At 46.7% G+C, this 23,606-nt stretch overlaps 1 protein-coding gene across 2 annotated transcripts in view; it reads right to left on the bottom strand.

Annotated features, from left to right (window-relative positions):
- The window catches only part of MLLT1 (MLLT1 super elongation complex subunit), a 32,544-nt gene extending 11,627 nt beyond the window's left edge, over positions 1 to 20,917 (bottom strand). For both annotated transcript variants that reach the window (XM_039566126.1, XM_039566127.1), the window contains exons 1-6: positions 20,760 to 20,917; positions 17,024 to 17,204; positions 14,081 to 14,163; positions 5,228 to 5,371; positions 3,579 to 3,704; positions 1,805 to 2,350 (exon numbers count right to left, since the gene is read on the bottom strand). In XM_039566126.1, coding sequence (XP_039422060.1) covers positions 1,805 to 2,350; positions 3,579 to 3,704; positions 5,228 to 5,371; positions 14,081 to 14,163; positions 17,024 to 17,204; positions 20,760 to 20,771 — 1,092 coding nt within the window. In that variant the 5' untranslated portion in view covers positions 20,772 to 20,917. The remainder of the gene's footprint in view (positions 1 to 1,804; positions 2,351 to 3,578; positions 3,705 to 5,227; positions 5,372 to 14,080; positions 14,164 to 17,023; positions 17,205 to 20,759) is intronic.
- Positions 20,918 to 23,606: the final 2,689 nt, after the last annotated feature.

Raw genomic sequence — 23,606 nt, 5'->3', positions numbered from 1 at the left:
CTGGAGCTGTTGCACAATCCCTGGCTACAGCAGCAGAGCTGATTTAAGAGTTTCCGGGCCCTGGTCCACCTCCAGCTGCTCCCTCGCTTTAGTGATGTGGCTCCCACACGGCTCCACACGCAGCTGTGCCAGGAGAAACCCTGGAGCAGCAACCAGCAGTGCTGGGAGCAGGGAGATGCCCCCAGGTTGCACAAGGAACTCCAGAGCCTGGGTGCTGCTGCCAGTGCTTTATGCAGCTGTGCCCTGGAGTTCAGGTTCCACAGGAACCTCAGCTGGTGGGAGCGGCAGCTGCCACCGCTCCCTGTCCCTCACAGAGAGTGTCCCTGCCCTCCCCAGATCCCACTGTCCAGCACCCTACAGGAGCTGGAGCCAGGGAGGACAGGGGCAGGACGGGCTGCAGCAGATGCTGAGGCTCCAGTGCCACAGGCTGTGGCTTCAGGGACAGCCTGGCAGCACGATCAGCTCACACTGCCCGGGCCCCCCGCGAGGGGACGGGGACACCTCGGGGACAGCGAAGGACACTCTGGGATCAGCACAGGACACGGGTCTGCAGGGAGGGCTGTGGGTCTGGAATTGAGATGTGGGGCTTGCTGCACACTGCTGCGCTTTGGGTAAAAGGCTAAAAGAGGGGAGGAACTGCCTCTTCTTAATGCCCAATATAAGTATTTAATCCATCTGGGAAATAAAGTCATAAAATGCCAGAATGGTTTGGGTGGGAAGGGACCTTAAAGATCATTCTGTGCCATCCCCTGCCATGGGCAGGGACACCTTCCACTATCCCAGGGTGCTCCAAGCTCTGTCCAACCTGGCTTTGGACACTTCCAGGGATGTTACTTCTCTGCAGAGTGGAATTAACGCTTCCCCGATCAACTCTTCTACTGGGAATCCTGCAGAAAAAACCCCTCCTGACAAACACATCAGTATTTGCTGTATCACAGTGCTGATTAAATCATAATACAAACTGTCCCCAGAACATTCATCTTAATAAAATAAACCTTTCTTAAAGCGGTCAGGAGGAACCAGTTCCAGAATTCCCATGACATTATCCTGTGAACCCTACTACAAGATATATGGCTTCTTTATAACAAATATACAAGTGAAAAGTAGCAACAGTTTGGATTTGTCTGTCCCTTCTTACATTTTTTTTTGCCTTCTTTTGGAAAACACTTTTTAGAAAACAGAGGATGAGGAATGTTCTCAGTTGTAAAAATGAAAAAATATTTAGACAGCTTTTAAAAATAGTAGTACAAGAACATAATTTGTTTTATGTTTCACAACACAACTTATTTAGATTTAGTGGCATGTGGTTGTATTTTGAGCTTCAGCCAATGGCACATTTCTTACAGGCCATGACAGGAAGAGGGGCTTTATTTACATTTTAATACTGGGCTTTTTTCATTACCAAAACTGAGATGATTTCCTTCTTTTCTGAAATTAGATCACATTCAAAAACATCGCTATCATAAGCAGGCAGAAAAGTGTCCCTGTATCTCCTGTAGCTCTGTAGATATCACTGCCAGGGATGAATGAGGGACCATAACCTTAAACTCTGACTTTTAGGTAACTCTGCCTGCACATAAATCTCAATAGAAGTTTGTATCTGAAGCAGGAGCTAAACCACACAGGAGGAACAATTAATATTGATTAGAGTTTCAAAGAAGAATTTCATCTGAGATACAACCCAGCCTAAGCATTTACCAATCTGCTTCTCTATCTTCTCGGAGAGATTATTTTTAACATCTTTTTCAGGCAGGGATTTAACATCATCCTTCCAAATTGTGGTAAAGGATAAATCCCTACTCACCTCTGACTTGAAAGAAGTTTCATCCTCTGAGTTTGACTCTTCCATTTCCATGGGCTTTTTGATCTCCTTGGCCTCGCTCTCAGATTTTACCTTTTCCACTTTGGCATTCATCTTCTCCTTGGTTTGTTTCTTCTCTGGATATGAGGAAGACGAGGTTCTGGGAGATGTCCCCAGGATATTCTTTACCCCTTTGGAGCTACTCTTTTTTTGTTTTTTGGCACTAGGCTTTGGTGACTCCACATTGGAGGGCCTCTTGCTGGAAGACTTTAACTCCGGCTGTGGCCCCCCCTTTGGAGAGGTGTTCTCCAGTTTGGTCTCCTTCACGGCCAGTTTTGGTTCCTTGAAAGCAGCTTTTGGAGGTGCCTTCTCCTCCTTAGGCAGTTTGTTCTCAGTTGGTTTTCTGGAGGAGTCCTTCAAAGGCTTGTTCTGTTCTCTCTCAAGGTCTTTGGAGGAGTTTTTGCTCTCAGAGTCTTTCCTGGGCCTCTCCCTGTGCTCCTTGGTTACTTTATGTGGCTTGGATGCTTTGCTGCTTTCCTTGTTTGCATCCTAAAATTCAGCAACAGAAACATACAAGCTGGGTATGAAACTGCAGCTCCACACAGAATGATAAAACACATCCTCATAAATCCCATGGCAAGGTTTGTTTCATGCAGAAATCCACCCCCACGTGCCCAGGTAAACATCCACACTTCCCTCAAGCTGGTGGACACAAACTGACAGTGGGCACTTCAACATTAGGAAAGGATGAAACATGTTCCTGCTCCTTTCCAGGGTCTGTCAAAGGTCTAGAAACATCTAGAGATGTTTAATTCAGGTTTAATCTGAATGCAAACAGAGATGCACCTCTGAGGGCACCCTGGAGGAATGGAAGCAGGAGAACGTTGTCTCTTTAGCAACTGGCAATTTTCACCAGAGCTCATCTCAGAGCCCTTTATTTCTCTGCTGTTTCCTGTGTTCTCCAATGCTTAATTCCTGACCAAAATGAAATCAGCCACTAACAGGTAAAGTCATCTTCACTGTGTTTCATAACATCAGAAGGCATAACTGAAGTGCCAGAGTGTTTAGAGCCCTGAAGAACACGGTATCAAAATTGAATTACACTGGAAAATGAATTGTTGTTAATACCTCTGACTGTTCAGGCTGATAAAATGCATGTAATCTGCTCCAAAACACAGTGCTTGGGGATCGTTTCTCCCATGTAGGACTATACAAAAATAGCTTCAGTACATAAGGGAAAAAATAATGAACGTGAGGTTCTTTGGAAGTCTCAAGAACTGGCTACTGCTGGATGCAAACATCAAATCTGGAAAGCACCAGTTTGACCAAGTGAAGCATATTTGATGTTCTCTCCAGCACTGCCCTGAGGACAGAGGAAGGGCTGACTTTCCACTCAGCCTTCATGCCAAGAGGTGCAGGGACTCAGAGTGTGGCATGGCAGACAGTGAGAGAGCCACAGAATCCATCCTCAGCATCGAGGACACAACCAGAACAATCAGAGAGGATTTCATCCACCTTTAAGGAAGACACAATTCGCCAAAAATTCCCAGTCTTGCACATTTAATTTTCTTTTCAAAACTTCCCTGGAGAGAAGTCTATCAGATCATAAAAAAGCCTCCTAAAGGCTGGGAAGTTCCAGACCATTAACTACTGAACTGCAGAGTACAAGGAGGTTCAGAATTAGCAGCAGCCAGGAACAGCTGCTGAACAAGCTCTCAGCAGCCTGGCCTGAAAGACTCCTTCACCTCGGGCTGACCCAAAAGTGTGCTGCACTGACCTTTGACCCATGGGAGGGTTTGGTCTTCTTGGGATCAGAGAAGGCAGAGAGAGGTATCGTGGGCAGCATCGGATAATCGGGACTTGGCCTCGAAACAGTCTCTGCTCCTTCTGGCATCACCATTACCTGCGAATAAAGAGGAGGGAAATTATGTCTGAGCAAAATCTCACGGACTATTAACTATTAACACATGATTATGTTAAGCCACTTGCTCAATTAACACACTATTATTCATCTTTTCAATGTTTTTTCCTCTCCTGCTTAAAGGCCATAAAAAGATATTGTCTATGGAATGCTCAGTTTCAAGGCAGCTCCTCAAATACAGAATATTAAACCCACAAAAACTGAAAGGCAGCAATGCAATATCGAGTGTCTTTCCCAGAGGGAATGCCAATATTCTGAGCACAGGCAGGCAATAAAGCTCTGGACAAGAACTGTGTGTTCTGCTGCAAATGCTCTTCCCCTGAAAAAGGCTAGGGAGATAAATCTGGAAGGAATGAGCAAGACTTTCTCTGTTTAGGAGAAGCTGAATTCACTCTTTCAGGGGAAAAAGGAAAAAAACAAGGCTTGGGTCTCTCCCTTCACAAAATCCTAACACCAAGCACTGAGCTGCATGGAACAATTCCCTTCTTACCTCCCCTGCATTGTCAGGATAATTCTGTGGAAAAGTGCCACCAGAGAAAGGGCATCAAAAGTGATTAACAGCTGAAACACCTCAGTACACAAGGACTCAAATAACATACTGTGAAAATCCTAGAGAGCAGATGACGTTCCAGCCATCCTAGGGCTGAAATGAGCACCTTTCTCTGTGTGCCCAATACAGGAAAGCCCTGGCACAACGAGGAACAGGAATCATGAAGCGATTTGGATTGAAAGGGACCTCAAAGCTCATCTTATTCCACCCCCTGCCATGGGCAGGGACACCTCCCACTATTCCAGGTTGCTCTAAGCCCCGTCCAACCTGGCCTTGACATCCTCTGGCTCATTAAAAACTTCTAGCCCTTTGTGGCTTGGACTGATTTGCCCAGATCCTGCAGTTATTTGAGAATAATCCTAGAGTCTATCACTATTTATTGCCTTCCCAGATGGAAGAGCTCAGCTACTGCAGCAACCCATACTTTACTGGGCCTTCTAGAGAATATCTATTTTTCAACCCCCACACCTGTTTTCACTCTATATTGACCAATTTTTCATTAATTTTTTATTGGTGAAGCCACAAGTAGCTGATGCCAAGTTTAGAGGTCATTTATTGACCAGGAAGCACTACCTACAAAAAATTAATAAGCTAAAAAAAATTAATAGGGAATATTTTGGAAGCTGCTCGCTTTCCTTGAGCTTTTCTGCTCCTGGCACCAGGAAGGTCACAGGTAACTGCAGCCTGCAACATCCACTGCAGATCTCATTTTCCAGTGGGGTTCAGTGCTTTGATATTAATGCTCACAATTTAAATTGACAAATGAAGTGTCACCAATCACACACCACCAGCAGGTTTGTTCTGCTACAGGTGCTGCAGTCCTGTAACCACGAGTCAAAACTGGCTGGCTCATCTTTTAAATGAATGAAGAAAACTGCTTGAAGCCTGCTGGGCTAAAAGAAACCTCAGAGCAAAACGAGCTCACTCCTTTTAGGATCCCAAATTGGGCACTTACCCCTCCAGCCCTGATGAGTTTGCGCCTGAATTCCTTGGTGGGGTTGTTGAAAGTCAGCTTCTCACAACGCAGGTGGTTCACAGGTGGATTCCCCTCCAGATTTAGGAACAGGTCGTATGTGAAACAAACCTTTTTGGGCTCCTCCTAAAAACAAGAAAGGCTTTGGGAAACTGGAAGAAGCTTGGCAAACACACTAAGTCTGGGGATCCGAACAGTCACTCCTGAAAATCCCAAATAAACCACTAAGTGTTGCACTCATGGAGTTTTTCACCATGAGATCAGAGAGCTGGAAATTAAACTATTTGTGCCGAAGTTAACATTGTTCATCAGGAACTCAGGCATGAGGCTTCTCATGCAAAAGCAATGTATGGACACAGATTTTGAATGAAAGTAAGTCTGTTTAAAGCCGCTCAAGGCTCCCCAGAAAACCAGATTCACAAGCTTTATGCACTACTCTGTTTTCACCAAAATTCAGATCCTATCTCCTTTGGGAAGCAAACTCTAAGTATCAATATTAAGAAAGGCATAATCCTTTTTTAGAGAAGGAACAACTTCTGAACTCCCAGGATCTCTGCAGGCACTGAGAAAAGATTAAACGCAATGGGAAAAGGATGGCTTGGTTTGCAAAATCCTTTTCAATATGCATATTGCAGAGACTGAATGGGAAGATATCCCAGGCTTTTGAACTTTCCAAGGGCACTTTCACCCAAGCAATCCAGAGTTTGTATGCATGGTGGGGGGATCATCTGCGCCTCACTGCTTCTGTTCCACCTGCTGCGTTTGCAGCACAGAATGGAAGAAATCCCCCCTTTTTTCCCCCCCCACCAAAACTGCAAATACACTTCTTGTGTATTACAAATATCGACAGGACACCGCCTGGTGTTCCTTGCATTTTGCATTTCCAAGCTGGAAATTCAATGTGGCAAGAGAGACTCTGCTGGGAGGCCCAGCGAGGCCGGCGGTGCCCTGCGTATTTCCATGAATGCATCCCACATGCCTCATTCCCTGCGCAGCACCGAGCAGCTGCACAGCAGTCTTTTCCAGAATTCCCATCCAGCAGCTCCATTTCCTGGTGCAGTGGCATTGTTGGATGGGAACAGGCGCTGCAGGCTCCCAGCCTCAGCCATTAGGTTTGCTGAAAATAGGCTGAAACGGCTTCAGACCACCCTGGTTCCTGCTGTTTGCTCCAGAGGCTATTCCTTGGACAAACTACACCTCTAATAACATAAAGGGTGGTAGCTACACCTGGTTTACATCAAAGTCAGTACCCTGAGCTCATCTGGGAGTCGAGGTCTTGGATCCTCACCCCCAAACAGGGGTAGGCATCAATAGACACAGAGAAGAGTCTCAGATTAACGTGCTGCCAACACCAGGTCTTCAGACCCTCTTTTGGGAAAGTCCTGAATAATCCACATGCTCCTCAAAGGAGTCTACTAAAACAGATAGATGGGAGGAAAAAGAAAAATCCTTGCAAAGTACACTGCCCTGTCATTTGCCTCTTTTCCATGCCCGTTCTCATTAACAGAATCATTAGCGAGCTCTGCGTGTGCGCTCGCTGTAGTTCAAACAGCAGCTGCACAGGGTCCCTCAAAGTCTAATAAACTGAAATGAAGGATGAATAGAAATCCAAATGTGGCCTAATAATGGCTTCTAAAATGCTTTCCCTGGTTTACAACAGAGTAAATAATCTTGGCTCCATCAGCAAGCGCAGGCTTTGGTCAGGAGCTGTTTTGCCATCCCATTACCAGCTCTGCTTTGTCATTTGCCCATTTGCTTTCTGAGCAGGAGAGAGGCAGCAGATCCTGCTCCCTCTCACCTTGGGTATCCCATTTTTAATACAGCCTCACAAGCATCAAAATGTTCATCATGTCTCAGTTGAATTTTTGTAGAATTAAAGCAGTTTTTAATGTGATATTACTCCAGCTCAGAGATCACAACTGCCCTGGGAATGAGCCCCAGCAGAGTGCCCTGATCATTAAAATCTCCTTTGTATCCCCCAGGCCATAAGGAGCCCCCCACCCCCCCCAGTGAATAGTTGAAATTACAGCACTCCTAAAAGAACCACCACAAAAGTCTCAAAGCAAAAAGCTGCAAATAAACATTCTTTCCTTTACTGCCCTCACTGCCCAGCTAATGATTACAGCTCAGGCCACTCCAAAGCTTAATCCATCCGGTCCTCCCTAAAAGGTTCTTCCCCCAAACAACCATCAAGGGGGAGAAGGGGGGTAGAAACCCAAGGAAAATCTCCCTCAATTGACCCAGACCTACCCATCACTTTAAATGGAAAGCCAGGCTGAATCCACAGTGCCACACTTCAAAGCCTCTCTCAATATGTTGGGATCCATACATCCTGCTGCTGGGAGCTGCAACCCCGTGTAGGGTCTTTCTCACCCTACAAACTTTGGTCCAGACAATCCTACAACATCCTTCATGTACTCCTGCTTCAGTAGCAACTACACACACAATCCAGGCTTTGCTCTTAGATAACTCCACCTTCTGATATTCCTTGATGTCAATCAGTAAAACTGACCAGGGAAGACCGTTTCTGTGGGTATTTTGCTGCTCCCAAGACTGTAAGATTTTCTAAAGGGCCCTACTTCCAAGAAAAGCTTTAAAAAAGATGGATCACGTCCATTTCTAACTGGTAGATATGAATTGTTCAGATTCAAATTCAGTGGTGCATTTGGCCATGAAATGGTTAAGCTGGTGCAGGGATGTCTCAGCAAGGCACTTCAGAACCTCACTTTACATCTGCCCCTTAAATCCCAGGATGCCAGAGAAGTAAACTACAAGTGAGCACCACAAAGCCAGGGCTTTTATTTGCAGCTGCTGTAAACTTCCCTTCATCCCGTGAATCCCCCTATTCCACCTCCAATCTCCTGAGCTGGGTACATTAGGTTTTATTTTTACTGCTTCCTGTCTGCACCGCCTGCCACTGCGCTGTTACGAGCTCTGAAGCTGCTTTATTTTTCCTTTGAGTTCTGAACTAATGGGTTAAAGTTCTTTTGGCACTTTTCGTAAGAGGAGGAATTTTTCAAAGTCTTTTGTTAAAATTTCCTTGTCTTGTTTTTAAGGCAGGGTGTGCCCTTTGCCACTTAACACAAATCAAAAGAATTTCACTGGTAGCGTGCGCATAAAGCTCATAAATCACTTTTAGAAAGCCATAAAACAAAATTATCTACAAAAATCTAGCACACCAAGGAAGCAGGCTCATGGTTATTCAATAACTATAACATCTAACACCACTTCCCTTTTGCCATAGATCCAGCCTGACAGAGGCATTTATCCAGAACGTCTGGAGAAATGAAACCCCTTTCCAGGCTGGTACAACCCGTCTGACTGGTCCTGGAGCTGCTTCCAGACAGGGCATTGGAAAAGCAATAGCCCAATATTCACATTTTGAAATAAACAGCCTTATGTTCCACTCAGGAATCCATGAACCACCCTTATCTTTTGGAAGATTCTCCAGGATTAAGCATTTAGGACTTTGCTCCATCAGAAGCTTATTACTTTGTTTGAAAATTAGGTTTTCCTAATATATTTATATATATATATATATATATATATCTCAAGTACAATAAATATATGAGTATAAATAACATAGATGAGTGTAAATATATCTCTTTATCTACTCACTACTCCAAGACAAGCACTTAATAATCTACCAACTCTTACAAATACATTATATGAAGCTGGCATGGCTGATAAAGCTGCAAACACATCCTTGCCACACACTGCAAAATATATATATATATATATATATAAGTATTTACATGTATTTTCAGCATCTCGAGGTGCCTATGTGCCACACTGAATGGCTACTCAAACACACAAAGCCCAGGGGTTTTGGCCCTGCTCAGATAAAGGAATGGGTAAATTGATAATCCATCCTAATTTCTGACAGAAAAAGGTAAAAGGAAAGATTCACCAGACAGCAGCAGCAGGACAAAAGGAATTGCTGCATGTTTGGGAGGGAAGATGGTACAGGACAGACCTAAATTGCTTCCCTTAAAGGGCAGACAAAAGGACAAGTTTTACTCCTCCTTCCACAACTTTCAGCAACACTGAGTAAACACCAACAGGTTAAAGCTACTCCTCCTCTCAAACCTGTGCACATTCTGCCCCAAATGGCAATTCCAGTAAAATCAAATGTCTCATGCAAACACAGGCTCTTCAACCTTCCCTAGGAGTATTTCCCAGGCCAATCCCTTCCTGACGGCACAGTCCTGACACCAGTTGTAGCTGATCTCGTTTCACCTCCCCTGCCATAAGTGCAGCCCACCTACAACGTCTCCACTGAGTCCCTACTTTGATGCACAAATAATTTTTCCCTTTTCCAATATTTCTCTATTTGTTTTCTCTATCACACCTACAAAGGTTGCAGAAGGGGTAAAATATTCGTATTTTTCTTTTGAACCTCACTGGAAAAATCAAACAGATTTCTCTGCTTTCTTTGCTTATCTCCTTCTCACTAATAGGAAAAGCCCAAGTTCCATGTATCCATTATGTAAATCCTGGAAGGCTTTTATCTCCAGCACTAAAATTAGGAGGTAGCATCTTTAAAGAGACTTTAATACAACATCTTATCCATGTTGCATTAATATCATCTGCCTTATATCAGAATAACGTGAAAATCTACTAGACCTTTAGCTTTGTGGGGAGGATTGATCTAATTTGATTAGGATGCAAAAAATGTCACAGGGAATGAATACCAAAGCCAGACCTGTATTACAGCCTCCAGATTACAACGTGTACCACTAGAAGAGATTTATTTGGAGACAACAATGAAAAAAAAAAAAGCCTCCAGACTGTTGAAATTGAGGGGGAGAGGGAAGGGGAAGAGCAGGAGAAAAACAGCAACGCATTTGTTGTACCCGGTTTGTATCGATTTGAGCACCAGAAGCCACTCACAGCAGCCCTCGTTACAGGAACACAAAGGATTTCAAAACAAAAATAGCACACTAACATTTCCAGTCCAAATGATCTGCTGTCATTAGCCAACTCGACTTTCAAAAGCTTTATCAATCAACCTGCTGAGCCCCTGCCATTTGTTTTTCAGGATCAGTTACAGCAGCAAAGGCTCTGCCAGTGTTAAAGGAGACTGCGAGTCCTGTGGCTGCTCAGAGCCCCAGACTGCCCAGGCTCACTGCAATATTCACAATTCATATTCTGCAATTCAAATTCCAGCCCTGAGAAAGCACCTACTCATGGAGGAGCTGGATTGCAGCACAGGAAGGACAAACACAGACCAGCGATGTTGATGGAGAATAAGAACAGGCTCTTAGACCTTTTTCACACTCTGCTGACGCTTCCCTGTCTGACAAAAAGGCACCAAGAGCACCGAGTCTGCTGCTCCAAACACACAACAATGATAAAAAACGGAGTCCTCCAACACAAAGTCAATGGGCAATTTTATGCCAAGCTGCTTAAAAAATCCCTGATGAAGTTCATTAAAACCATTCTTAGTAAAGCTGCTCCTTCCCAGAGCACAGGTTGGTATTTCTTTAGCCAAAGCAAAGAGCACACGGGCTCTGACAGCCAGGATTTGTCATCCCAGGAACAAATCAGAACAGGGAAAGGAAATAGCTAAGAAAGGAGGCTTAAACTGTGGAAAAAAAACCCATTTCAGCCAACCATGGCAAAGATCAATCTCCACAGACTGGCTCACTCCCTCTTTAAATCCTTTCTCTTCTCACCTTCACAAAGCTAAACATGCATTGATAAACAAATCCCAAAGCCTCTGGAAGTCTGGTTTCAGCTGAGGACATACATCAACAAAAATGTGTCAGAATGTGAGGAACATATGGCCACAAAACCCATTCAACTCCTCCTGCCCAGTCACCTCCAAAGAGCCTTTTCACCCCAATCCCAGAATCAATCCATAACATCTACTTGAAGAGAATTACTCAAGGATGAGTCCCAAATGCTGTAATCAATTCACAGTATCTGCTGCACACACACCAGCTGATCCCCACCAGTGTCAACAGGTTTAAACAGATCAGAGTGAAAACATGGTGTTGAAGTAATGAAGACTTTGATTTATTTGATGTTTTAACATCATATTCTTTAATTCAGGAGAACACAGGCCTTTGCCATTCTAAACCTTTGCCATTCGTCCTCCTCTTTCCCTACCTTTTTAATTTTCACTATATCCCAGTCTTTGCATTTCTATCTTTGTAGAAGTATTTACCTCTTACATTTCCTTCAACTCCACTTACTGAAAACAATCATTGCTCTTAAAACTCGCAGATGGCATCATCACTGGGCAGTGATGGACAGAGGAGCCCAACTCTTCACACAGAATCCCAGAATATCCTGAGCTGGAAGGGACCCTCAGGGATCATCAGTGCAGCCCCTGGCCCTGCACAGACACCCCAACAACCCCAGCCTGGGCATCCCTGAGAGCGCTGTCCAAACGCTCCTGCAGCTCTGGCAGCCTCGGGGCCGGGCCCATTCCCTGGGGAGCCTGGGCAGTGCCCAGCAGCCTCGGGGGGAAGAACCTTTCCCTGAGCTCCATGCCCAGCCCTGACCCAGCTCCAGCCATCCCCTGAGGTCCTGTCCCTGCTCACCCCCTCAGCAACAGCTTCTGAGCTCCCTGCAATCCTAAATTAGTTCATGGTTGAATCCGAGAAAATGCCTTTGTTCCAGTGATGTGCTGGAAGACGGAACCTGTCACCTTTTCCCTCAACCACCCCTTGCCCCAATTAAATAATGAGAGGTGCTGCCTGAAAGTCCTAAATTAGCAATTTGTTAATCAGCTTAAAAATGGAAAAGAACTTCTCCAGAAAACATGCAGCTAAAAAACAGGGCAAAAATAAAAATTTTGAAGATCTGTAGATTTGAAAACAAGTTTGCAACTCAACCTGTTCTCCTATTTATTTGTCATGTTTCTGAAGACCAAAATGTCAGAAACAAAGAGCCTTCTCCTAAATTAACAGCTCCTTCCATTGTTTCCAGGGAGAACAGAGCCCACCTATTTCCCTTATTTATAAAAGCCACCTCTCTGCTCAGTGCTGGGGAACAACTCTGCAGTCACGTGCGTAGAGAAACAATGAGGAGTGATGACCCCAGTGGGTGTGAAACCAAGTTCTAGTCAGAAAAGCTGCCAGCTCCATATTCCGTGAGGAACGTGGGAATATGAGGGACAGAGGGAAAAAAAAAGCCACAGGAATGCAGATGGCAGTCAAAGCAAACATGAGCACCTACAAAAAGACACACAGAAATGAGGGAGACCTGAGGATTTGTGAAAGACAAACCATTGGAGAGCTGCAGGGAAAAGGGAAGTGTGGGGAAAGGCTGGGTGAAGAAAGGAAGGGAAAATAAAAGGGAAAGGCCGAACTAAAACACAGCTCACCCCTCCCAGGCACTAGAGGTTCCACTTCTAAGGAATCAGCGTGGAGAAGTTCACATTTTTTGGTCAGGAGTGTAAAGGACTTCGAACCTGACTTAAGCCAACATTTAGTGCAGCTGGAGAGTTTTCTGATTCCCATCTAAAACCTCAGAAAAGCCACCAGAAGTAGAGCTACTTTCAAGCTTTTGAGGTGTTTTTATTGCACTCAAGTCGTAGTTCTCAGTGTTTGCCAAAAAAATTGCTTTCATCAACAACATTCACTTCCCCAGCCCCTGACTGCCATTCCACTTCCCAGCCTTCTGGCTTACCCTACCCACCCAAAAAACAACTTGTGGGCAAAACATTCCCAGGTTTAGGAGTGCAGGCTGTCTTCTGTGGCTCAGTCCCATTATCTGGCTTGTCCCTCTGACCCATAAAGTGGCGTCAGAGCAATGTGGTAGGCCAAAAACCCAACCCAAAATGCTAATTATTCACAAAATGACACTGCCAGGAGAGCATCCTGAGCTGGAGTGGGGACAGAAGGAAACAGCAGACAGATGTTTGTGGGAGGGACAGGGAAAGGAGGATGGGAAACTAAATAGAATCAGGCTGTTACATGTGGTCTGCTGTCAACACACCTGGGGTAAAGGCTTGTCATTGGAGAGCTGAGGGGGTGGGAAAGCACAGGGATGTGGCTCAACATTTTTAGCTTAGTTTACCTCGGTTCCCTCTTAGGGATCATAAGCAAAACATTCGTTTTTATTTTATTATTTAAGCAGTAATCAAACCCAGAAACATCCATTATTCATGTTTAACAAAACAATTTAACTGAAACTGAGGTAATATGAACACAAGTGCCCAATTCCCTGTTTTCATAACCTACAGCATGTGACCTCTGTGGTAGACTTAAAGCAAGCAATAAATCCCAAATTTTAACTTTCATATACTTGCTGGCAGTGCGTCTTAAGACTTAAAATATTTAGTGTTTTCATTCTGGAAGAGCACTGAGTTTAGAACAAGGATATCTTTAACACAGCTCTAAATACTTGTGCTACACATGCAAATGTTTGTCTTGGGCTTCTAAAAATTTCATACCTATATAGTTAAATGTAATAAGCTTGCAAATTTAAAAGTAGATTTTTTAATATATTGACAACCAACACAGTGTTTACAAATCTTTATAATACCAGTGTTTTATGTTTATTTACTTCCATAAGCACATAAAATATTTTAAGTTGTTTTAATATCCTCCATGTTAAAGAAGCTACAAGTGGTACAATCTCTGCTCAGAATCTCCAGGGCCATCCACTGTCCTGCTATCACCTCTCTATGCAATTCCATTTCTGCCAAAAGCTTTCTTTTGAAGTCTGGCAGGAGCTTCCAACTCCCAGTTAAATTCTATTTATTAGACTAATAAAAAACACACACATAAACCAGTCACATAATTTAAGAGTCTTTCTGTCAGGCAGTTTCAGGCTCTGGCACAGCTCAAAACAATTAGACGACCAGAAATCAGATTCTACCTTATTTTTGAAGTGCACTTCAATGGGCATAATGAAGCCAGCGTAGCCAGACTCCTCCACCTTGTAGGGGGGCTCCTTGCACACTGAAAGAGAACAAATAAATGTGAACTTGCAATTCAGCACAACTTTCTCTGAGCCAAAAAGGAGATGCAAGAGGAGAACTGGGCCTCTGTCGATTCAGGGCACAGTTAAAATACTGACCTTTGTGGAAAAGCCCACACAGAGTAAGATGGTGGCCACAGGCTCAGTTAATAACATGAAATCTGTTCTTAGCTCCTCCCATGGAACGGAAACATAAAACACTCCAGGCCTGAGTCTAACTGAGATCCTTCCCCGCCCGTGCAGTGAGATACAATTACATTCCTGGGCAGTCCCACAACAACGCAAACTGCCAGTTCCAAGTGCCTGGCAAGGAAAGGCCAAGGCCCAAAAGGTGGAACAGCACAGAAAGGTAAAGTTTACTTTGATGCTCATATTTGTGAATCAGAACACTACCACACACAAGCAAGTGATTATTTTTGCCTTGAAATACTCCCCTGCACTCCTCAATGCTCCTAATTGGGTAACGGCCACACTCCTGGCTGCTGCTTCCCCCAGAGGTGAACAAACCTGAAGGGCAGGTGAGCACTGCTATTTATTTCACACACAAGGAAATACGAGGAGGAAGGTGAACCAGTTTGCTGCTAAGGTCAGAGCTGCTTACTGCAGAAACAGCAATTAGAAAAGTTAATTGCTTCTCAGAAATTAATCTGCATGTCCCTGCCTCAGTTCCCCCTGTCCCGCTACCTGGTGCAGCTTCATGCTCCTGAATCCTTCCTATTATCCGTTCCAGGATATCCAACTTGAAGGATTCCAGGATCTTTTATTTGGCCATGACGTAGCAGCACACAGCAGCTGCCAGGAGAAACATGAGACCCACACAGATATTCTCCCTCTCAGGAACCGGATGCACTTGCATATAATTTATGCACTACAATATATGTAAATAAAGTCAATTAGGTAATTAGAGGAATTCAGCGCAAATCTTTTGAGTTTCTCTTAAGAATTCCAAGTAATTAATATGATTAGGAAACAGTACATCAAACCTAAAAGAACACAAATTATTTTCCTTTAATGTAGCTGTATTATCCCCACCCAGCTCTAAGCACTTCTACCATCATTAAGGTGCTGGAAAGCAGCACTCCAAATTCAACTGTGAAAAAAGGGCATAACTAAAAATAACAAAAACCTCTAGACTTGCTTTAACTTGAATTTCATGTAAGAACCCTGTCATTTAGAGGGAAAAATCCCACACCAAAGAGCAGTGCCAATATGGCAGCAGGAATCTTAAGCCTATCTGCCAAGCAGCCTTTGTTCCTCTGCCACTCTATACTGACAAATTCCAAGGGCTCCAAGAGCAATCTGCCAGCAGCACAAGCCCACCTTCAGCACCAGGATCTGCTCCAAGAGGGGATCATCTGAAGAAACCCTTCAAACAAACCTAGGAATAGGAGGCATTTGCCACAGTATTTACGTACAACCCAGACACGCCTTGGTCAAAGGCACACTGGCATTAGGAGCAAGCTCAAGGAAGCATGGAAAAACCAGGGACTGGGAAAAAATACCTCTGTAAAGGCAGATGATACAGCAACTGACTGAGCAAAGGCCACGGTTCTATACTGACAGGGGGCAGGGCTAGATGGGATATTGGGAAGGAATTGTTCCCTGGGAGGGTGGGCAGGCCCTGGCACAGGGTGCCCAGAGCGGCTGTGGCTGCCCCTGGATCTCTGGAAGTGTCCAAGGTCAGGTAGGACAGGGCTTGGAGCAGCCTGGGACAGTGGGAGGTGTCCCTGCCCATGGCAGGGGTGGCACTGGATGGGCTTTAAGGGCCCTTCCAACCCAAACCATTCCAGGATTCTGTATACTATCCCAACACAGTTGTTTGTAATGCATCAGAAGACAAGAACTGTAACCCACAGATTGCATTTTTATTCTATAAATCAGCTTTCAGCTCAGTACTGCACCTGCTTATCAGACATCAGTTTTAGCAGACCAGTTTGAAGGACACATTATCAACACACAGACCAGAGTCACATCCTTGTGAATGCTGAGCACCTCTGAGTTCCTTTCCACCGTGGACTCCCACAAATACCCAAAGTCACAGTTTGTCCTAAGACATCCTGAGTGTCCTGCTTCCAAAGCAGTATTTCCAAGAATGCACATTACAACCGTTCTCACAGGCAGCTTGTATTTCTTAAACCACTAATGCTTGCAGCTTCAGTTACGCAATCTTACACAGACGTAACTGCACTGCCCCTGAAAAGGGCAATTCCTGCTCCTCAACCTCATGAGCTCCTGCTGCCCTTTGCCAAGAATTTTGCTACATAGTCAGAAAACAAAGTCAGAAAATAACACTATGTAACATCCATACTCTCCCCAACCACAATGACTGCACAGGGCTTGCAGGGGGAATGTACAGCAAAGACACCATCACCCCTTGGCAGCATTGATTTCTGCTGGGTTAAAGCTACCTGAACTGGCACCTGAGACCAGAAATTGCAAGAATCTGCAAAACTCTACATACCCAGTACATATCTGAGCCCAGTATTAGAGCATCTCTCATGTGCTTCCAGCTTTTGCTGGTGAATTCTAACAAATCAAACCCATCTTTCCCATTCTGTGACATGAATTATCTTCTGCTGTCACTTGTGTCTTGAGAACCTGCCCATACTAATGCTTAAATAAGAGGAGAAAGCAGCTCACCTCCTGCCCTTTCAGCAGAAGAAAGGTCCCATTCTCCCTGACCTTCCTCAAACACAGTGGGGAAAGGTTAAAGCTGGAGTACACGCAATGGACATTTCGCTCCTCTTTAAGGAGATATTTCACAGAAAAGTGACAGTTCAACACAACCTCGACTTGCAAAATGCTCTTTCATAGAGATAAAACATCCCCAACCCCTCTGACCTCGCTTGGGTTTTGGGAAGCTCTCATGCAGCCGGAAGACGACGCGCTCCACGAAGTGCTGGATGTCGCACTGCTCCGGGCCCCGCACAAACACCATCCAGTCATGGGTGAACCCTTCCGTGGTCGGCTTCTTGCGCAGCTGGGCTCGGTGCCCCAGCTCCAGCTTCACTTGCACCGTGCACTGTGTGGGGACAGAGGTGGGACCGTAAGCAGAGACAACACAAAACCTTGCTGGAAGGTGCTAGATCCACCAGGGAACACAAGAGCTCCCATGGAGGGATCAGCCTCAGACTGCAGAGCGGTGTTATCACTGGCAAAGGTGGCACAAAAATAGCTCCCAGCACCATATCATATCTATTTTCTTCCTAATATTAACATTGCAGAGAAAGCAGCTCTAGAAGAGGGATCGGTTTCTTTGCCTCACTTATCAGTTAAATTGTCAGCAAAGTCCTAATTGAGGAATCTTTATTTCTAGAAAGTGTCAGAGACAGAACTTGATGTTCACAGCTTACAGAATTCACAGCACTGACAGAAAACTCATCTTGAAACAGGAAAAATCAGTTCATGAATTGGTGGTTTATTATATTCTCTAGAATATATCACTCACCAGAAGAAAATTATGTTTCCTGTATGGTTCTAAATATATTTTATTATCACACTTTCAAAGACCAGGTTAACATATCTGCCTGTACAATGTCCAATACTAAACTGACCTAATTCTGATTTGCACTCCTGAATCCTACTCTGATCACTGAGTAACAGAGAAGGTGTACTCCATGTCTGGCTCAAAGCACAAAAATCCCATTAAGTGCCTTAAAAACCAAATGAAATTAATGGTGAAAATCCACGTAGTGTTGCAGACTTCACAGCCAGGAGAAAGGAAATGAATTAAACAGATGTAACAGGGAAAAGGCAAATGGGATTCAGACACAAGATAAATCAAGGAAATCTTAGGGCCACATTTGTAGACAGAGAATAACACTCAAGGAACATTACTTTTGTGCACATTTGTTACAAAAATCAGAGCAGCAGCAGTGATTCCAAACTACATCTACCAAAATCCAGTTTCAGCACCAGAAGGCTCATAGAAAAAGGGGTTGGTTTTAGTCCCTACCCCATTCTTCACTTCAGGCTTGCTCTTCCTAGCAAGTCCCAACTGCCATTGGGAGAGGCAGCATTATTTGTCATTACCTATATTACACGCTGACCTGGAGCCAAACCAAGGGCACGTCAGACAATGAGCAGGGAAAGAGAAAGCTTCCCGAGCTCCAGACAAATGTTTAGGGAAAGTATCACCCTTATTTTCCCCCCTGACAAACTGCAGCAAGGAGTGTGATCACAATTAATGCTCAAAAAATATTTTGCATCTCTCCAACCTGACTTTTTTTTTCCAGAGCACGGTGAATACTTGCTGAAAAAGCACAAGTGACTCCATCTCAGCCTTCTTGTCTTTGCAAAAAGCTCTCACAGGAGGTCTGCAGAGCACCAGGCATCAAAGCCTGACCTCCCAAATTGCAGTCCAGTTCCAATTTCAACCATAAGCCTTAACACACTCTTTCAGGCAGTTTAAATCTTTACAGCAAAATACCTTCAGCCACCCAACGCATCAATCCTACGGCTCGGGGACAAGCTCATCTAATTAATTCCTCCACCATTATTGCTACAGCATTTCTTTGGGATACCTTCCTCTGCAAGTTCTCTTGGCAAAGCCATTTTTTCCTGTTCTTAAGGCTTATCTCCACCAGCTCCACCTCGCTCCTGCGCTAAGAACCAAGGCCCAGGGCCGGCTGTTCTTTCATGTCGCATTAAGGGCTGAGAAGAAAGGCAAGGTGTGCTTCACTCCGAGCACAGCAATCCCTCCAACGCTGCAAAAGCATTATGTGGAGCCAGCCTGCCGAAATCCTAAGCTCACATTGGAGTGTGCCTGCAGGCCTGCTTTATCTGGGATGCTTCCCACAGTGTTCACATCCCCTGAGCCAGTCTGTGCCGCAGCCTCACGTTATCGATTCCATAATTACCCTTTAAATCCTGCTACTGTTGCCAGTTACTACCCCTCTCCTGAGAAGTGCAAATGACTGTCAGGCTACAAAATCTGCCTTTCCGAGTTGAAACGGCTGAGAAATGGGAGCTGAGAACCAGATGGGGCTGTGTGGAAGAGACCGAAATTAAACATAAAAGAGAACTGTTTAACTGAGAGTGAAAGTTGTACTTGCTGCACTCCTCACACCCCGCTCCAATTAACAATCGCTGTGAATTAAGCCAGAAGTTGAAACACATTTGAAAATAAGATCTCCCAACATAACCAGCATCCAAAGTTGCTCCGCTGAAAATGGAGGGTTTTTCCTTTTTTTTCCAAGCGTGTCTCTCAACAAAGGGAAATCAGGATCCTATTCAAACAATTTGTAATAATACAAAGGAGCCTGCTTTCAACTTCTCAATAAACATTCTGAAGGCTGCTCTGGTTTTTGTTTGATGTGCTAATTGCCTGAAAGCCATCAGCAGCTCCCATTCCCGCTCCTCCGGGTGATTATCCGGGATAGCGGGGCTCGTTCCCAAACCCCAGCCCGAGAGGTACCTGTTACCCGCTCCCCGCACACAAAAGGCTCCTCATCCCCATCACCTCAGGTAAACTTCCCGAATCCATCCTGGAACCCCCCCGGGCCGGCAGGGACTCTCCCGGTGGCATTAACCCTTCCCGGTGGCATTAACCCTTTCCGGCACGCCTCGGGGGGGGGGTCACCCCGCCGGCACCTCCCTCCCCGGCAATAATCCTAGGCAGGAATTTGCGGGAAATGCTGCTCACACCCCCCGCCGCGGGCGAGGCTGCAGCGGCCGCCCACGGAGGGGACAGGGCTAAGACCCCCCCCCAAAAAGGGTGGGGGGAGGTGTCCCCCCTCAATAGGATTAGGAAGGAGGTGTAACCCCAAAATGAGGGGTGGGAAGGAGGTGTGCCCATCAAATGAGGGGTGTGACGTGCCCCCCCCAAATGGGATTGGGGAGATGATGTACCCCCTCAAAGGGGTATGGGGAGGAGATGTGTCCCCCAAACGGGGGGTGCGGAGGAGGTGTGCCTCCCCCAAATGGGATTGGGGAGGAGATGTGCCCACACAAAAGGTGCGGCAAGGAGGAGGTATGCCCCCCAAATGGGATTAAGAGTATGTGTCCCCCAAAAGGGGAGTGGGGAGAAGGCGTGCACCCTCCCCAAATGGGGGGTGGGGAGGAGATGTGACCCCCCAAATTGGATTGAGGGGATGTGCCACCCCCGAAAGGGTGTGAGGAGGAGACATGCCCCCGAAGTGGGGAGTGTAGGGAGGAGGTGTGCCCCCACAAAGGGGTGTGAGGAGGACGTGTACCGCCCAAATGGGATTGGAGACGTGCCCCCGCAACAGGGTGTGGGAAGGCGGAGGTGTGCCCCCCAAAAGGGGCTGGGGAGGAGGTATGCCCCCCCCCCAAATGGCATGGGGAGGAGATGTGCCCCTTAGAGGGTATGGGGAGGACATGTATACCCCAAACGAGGTGTATGGAGGAGGTGTGTCCCCCCAAAGAGACTGTAAGGACGGGATATGCCCCCCCAAAGGGGGGCGATGCCCCCCGGCCCCCCCTTCCCGAGGACAGGGACCCCCCCCCCCCTTTAGAGCCCCCTCCCAGGGGGTCCCTCCCCTACGTGCCCCCCTTTCTGGGGGGGGGGCGGCACCGCCCCACCCCTCCGGCAGCGCGGCGCGGCCGCTCCCCTCACCTGATTGTCCATGGCTGGGCACAGCAGCGCCGCGGGCCCCGCTCGCTCGCTCCCGCCGCCGCGGCGGTTTCGCTGCCCGGTCGGCGGGGCGGGGGGAGAGAATCTCTTCCCCCGCTCTGTCCACGAGCGAAGCCGCTCTGTCCGTCCCCCCCACCCCCCTCCCCACCGCCTCGGCCGCCGCCTGCTCGGTCGCGGCCCCTCACGGCCCCGCCGCCCGCCTCATTGTGTGTCACTCACAGGCAGCGCCAGCCCCGCGCCCGCCCCGCGGAACCGGAAACCGCCTCAGCGCCACAGCGGCCCCGCGCGCCGCCAATGCCCGCGCGCCGCACGCCGCGGGGCGGGGCCTCGCCCTCCGCCCTGTGATGGACGGGCGCTTCCACCAATGAGCGGCGGGCGGGCTGCTGAGTGGGCGGGGCTGAGGGCGGGGTCAGCGCTGTGGGTCAGGCGGGGGCGGGAGCGGGGTCCGGCCGCCCCCCCCAGCCCCGTGTGGGGCGATGCGGCGGCTGCGGTGCCCAGGCTGCTGTCCCGCTGCTGTCCCCGCTTCTGTCCCCCGGGATGTCCCTCGTAGTGCACAACCAACACCGGCACCAGGCGAGTGGGCCTCGTCGGGCGCTCCCGGCCGCGCCATCCCGCCCCTTCTCCTCCCATCCCGCCCTCGGTCCACGTTTCCCCGCCGGTGTGTTAATTCCCCACATAAATGAGCCGGGAACAAGGGGAATCGAGGGAAGCCGCAGGTCCCGATGCGGCGGGCTCGGCAGCCCGGGATGGCCGGGCAGGGCTCGCCTTGTTCCCCGCAGCCTCGCTCTTTCCTGCGCCTTTTCTCTCCCGTCTCTCCCTCACGTTCCCCTGTCTCATTTTTCTCCTCGTTGTCTTTCATTTTCCCTCAGTGCTCCCCTTTTTCCTCTGCTTATCTCTCATTTCTCCTCCGTTTCTCCCATTTGCTCTTGTTCTCCCCCGCTTTGCCTTACTCCTTTATTCTCCCTTGTTCGCCCTTATTTTTCCTTTGCTCTCTCTCGTTTCAATTGCCCTCACTCTCCCTTATTTTCTTTAAATTTCTTTCCTTTTTCTCTCAGTCTCCCTCATTTCTCCCAACTGTTTCCCACATTTTCTCTCAGTTTCCATTTTCTCCTTAGTGTCCCTCCTTTTTCTTTCTGTTTTTTTCCTTTCCCCCTCAGTTTCACTCTTTTTTCCCTTGGTCTCCCTCATTTTCTTTCAGTTTCCCTCATTCCCCCCTCATTTTCTCTCCTTTTCCCCTCAGTCTCCCTCATTTTCCCCTCGGTTTCTATTTTCCCTTCAGTATCCCATGTTTTCTCTCATTTTCTCTCTCAATCTCACTTTCTTTCAGTTTCTCTCATTTCCCCCCTCATTTTCTTTCCTTTCCCCCCTCAATCTTCCACATGTCCTCTAAAGTTTCCATTTTCCCTTTGTCTCACACATTTTCTCCCCAAGTCTCCCTAATTTCCCTCTGTTTATCTCCTTTTCCCTTTGGTCTTCCTCCTTTTATCCCCTCAGTCTCCCTAATTTTATGTTTTTCTCCTTTTCCCCTCAGTCTCCTAGATTTCCCCTCTCAGTTTCTCTCCTTTCCCCCTCCGTCTTCCTTATTTCTCCTCTCAGTCTCACACATTTCCTCAGGTTCCAATTTCCCCACATTTCCCCTCATTCCGCCGATTTTTTTCCCCTCAGTCCCCTTCATTTTCCCCCTCAGTTTCTCTCCTTTTCCCCCCTCACTCTCCCATATTCCACCTCAGTCTCCCTCATTTTCCCCTCATTCCTCTCAATTTTCCTCTCACTCTCCTTCGTTTCTCCCTCACTTTCTCTTCTTTTTCCCCTCGATCTCCCTCATTTTCCCCTCATTCTCCCCCTCAGTCTCCCACATTTCCTCTCGATTCCAATTTCCCCTCCACTTCCCTCATTTCTCCCCTTTGTCCCTCATTCCCCCGCAGTTCCCTTCCCGCCTTCCTTCCCCCTCTCCCCCCTCTTTCCCCCTCCATCATTCTCCCTCCCGGGGAGAGTTTTACCCTTTTTTTTAGAGTTTTAAGTGACAAGTTATAGCTCTCAATTTTGCCAGCCCTAAAGGAACGCGGGACTTATCTTTACAAGTGCAATTGGTGACTGTTTCCGAGCAAACTCGCTCAGAATTTCTTTTCCTCCGTGCAACTTTCTTGTTTGAAATAGTTTGTTGATCTCTGCGAGGCAGCAGAAAACCCCCGTGTTAGCCAATAACTCCGTGTGCCGCTGACTGATCGCCACAGGCAAGGATTAATCGGTTCCCAAATCGTTCTAAAGAGCCACTTTACCTCATCAACCTGATAGAGGATATTAGTGAAGCAAAATGCTTAATCGCTTCAGTTAACAACAACAACAACAAAAAAGAGCCTGATTTGGGTTCCTTTAAGTGCTCCAGTTTTAATTTTCCATGTTTCTGTCTGATGCAGTCCCAAGAGACATCTCCTTGGACAGTCCCTTTTCTTCTCTGTTGAGACAGGGCCTCTTTCTCTGGGAGTTCTCATTGATATCTTTAATTGTGAACATTATTCCCATGCACGTGACTCTCGGGTCTAAATCTTTTTATTTTCTACCTCCCCATCTTGGCTATTCACTCACAGCCTCATCAGAGTCCTCGGTGGTTACGTGCTCCCAGGGCTGAATATTTCCTGGGAATGTCTTCGTCTTTTCCAAGCTTGCTGTTGCTCTGCTGAATTTCCACCTTGTGCAAGAGATGTTGTTCAGACACACCAGACCATGAGCTTTTTCCTGAAAAATTGCCTGTTACTTCCTCTGAAACATCATTAGAATTTGCTTTTTGTTTTAATTTCCCTCAATGGCAATTTTCCCGTGCCTTTATTT

Source organism: Corvus cornix, chromosome 28, assembly GCF_000738735.6.
Source record: "Corvus cornix cornix isolate S_Up_H32 chromosome 28, ASM73873v5, whole genome shotgun sequence".
NCBI lineage: Eukaryota > Metazoa > Chordata > Aves > Passeriformes > Corvidae > Corvus > Corvus cornix.
The sequence above is the reverse complement of the archived record's forward strand: the minus strand, read 5'-3'. Positions and strand labels throughout refer to the sequence as shown.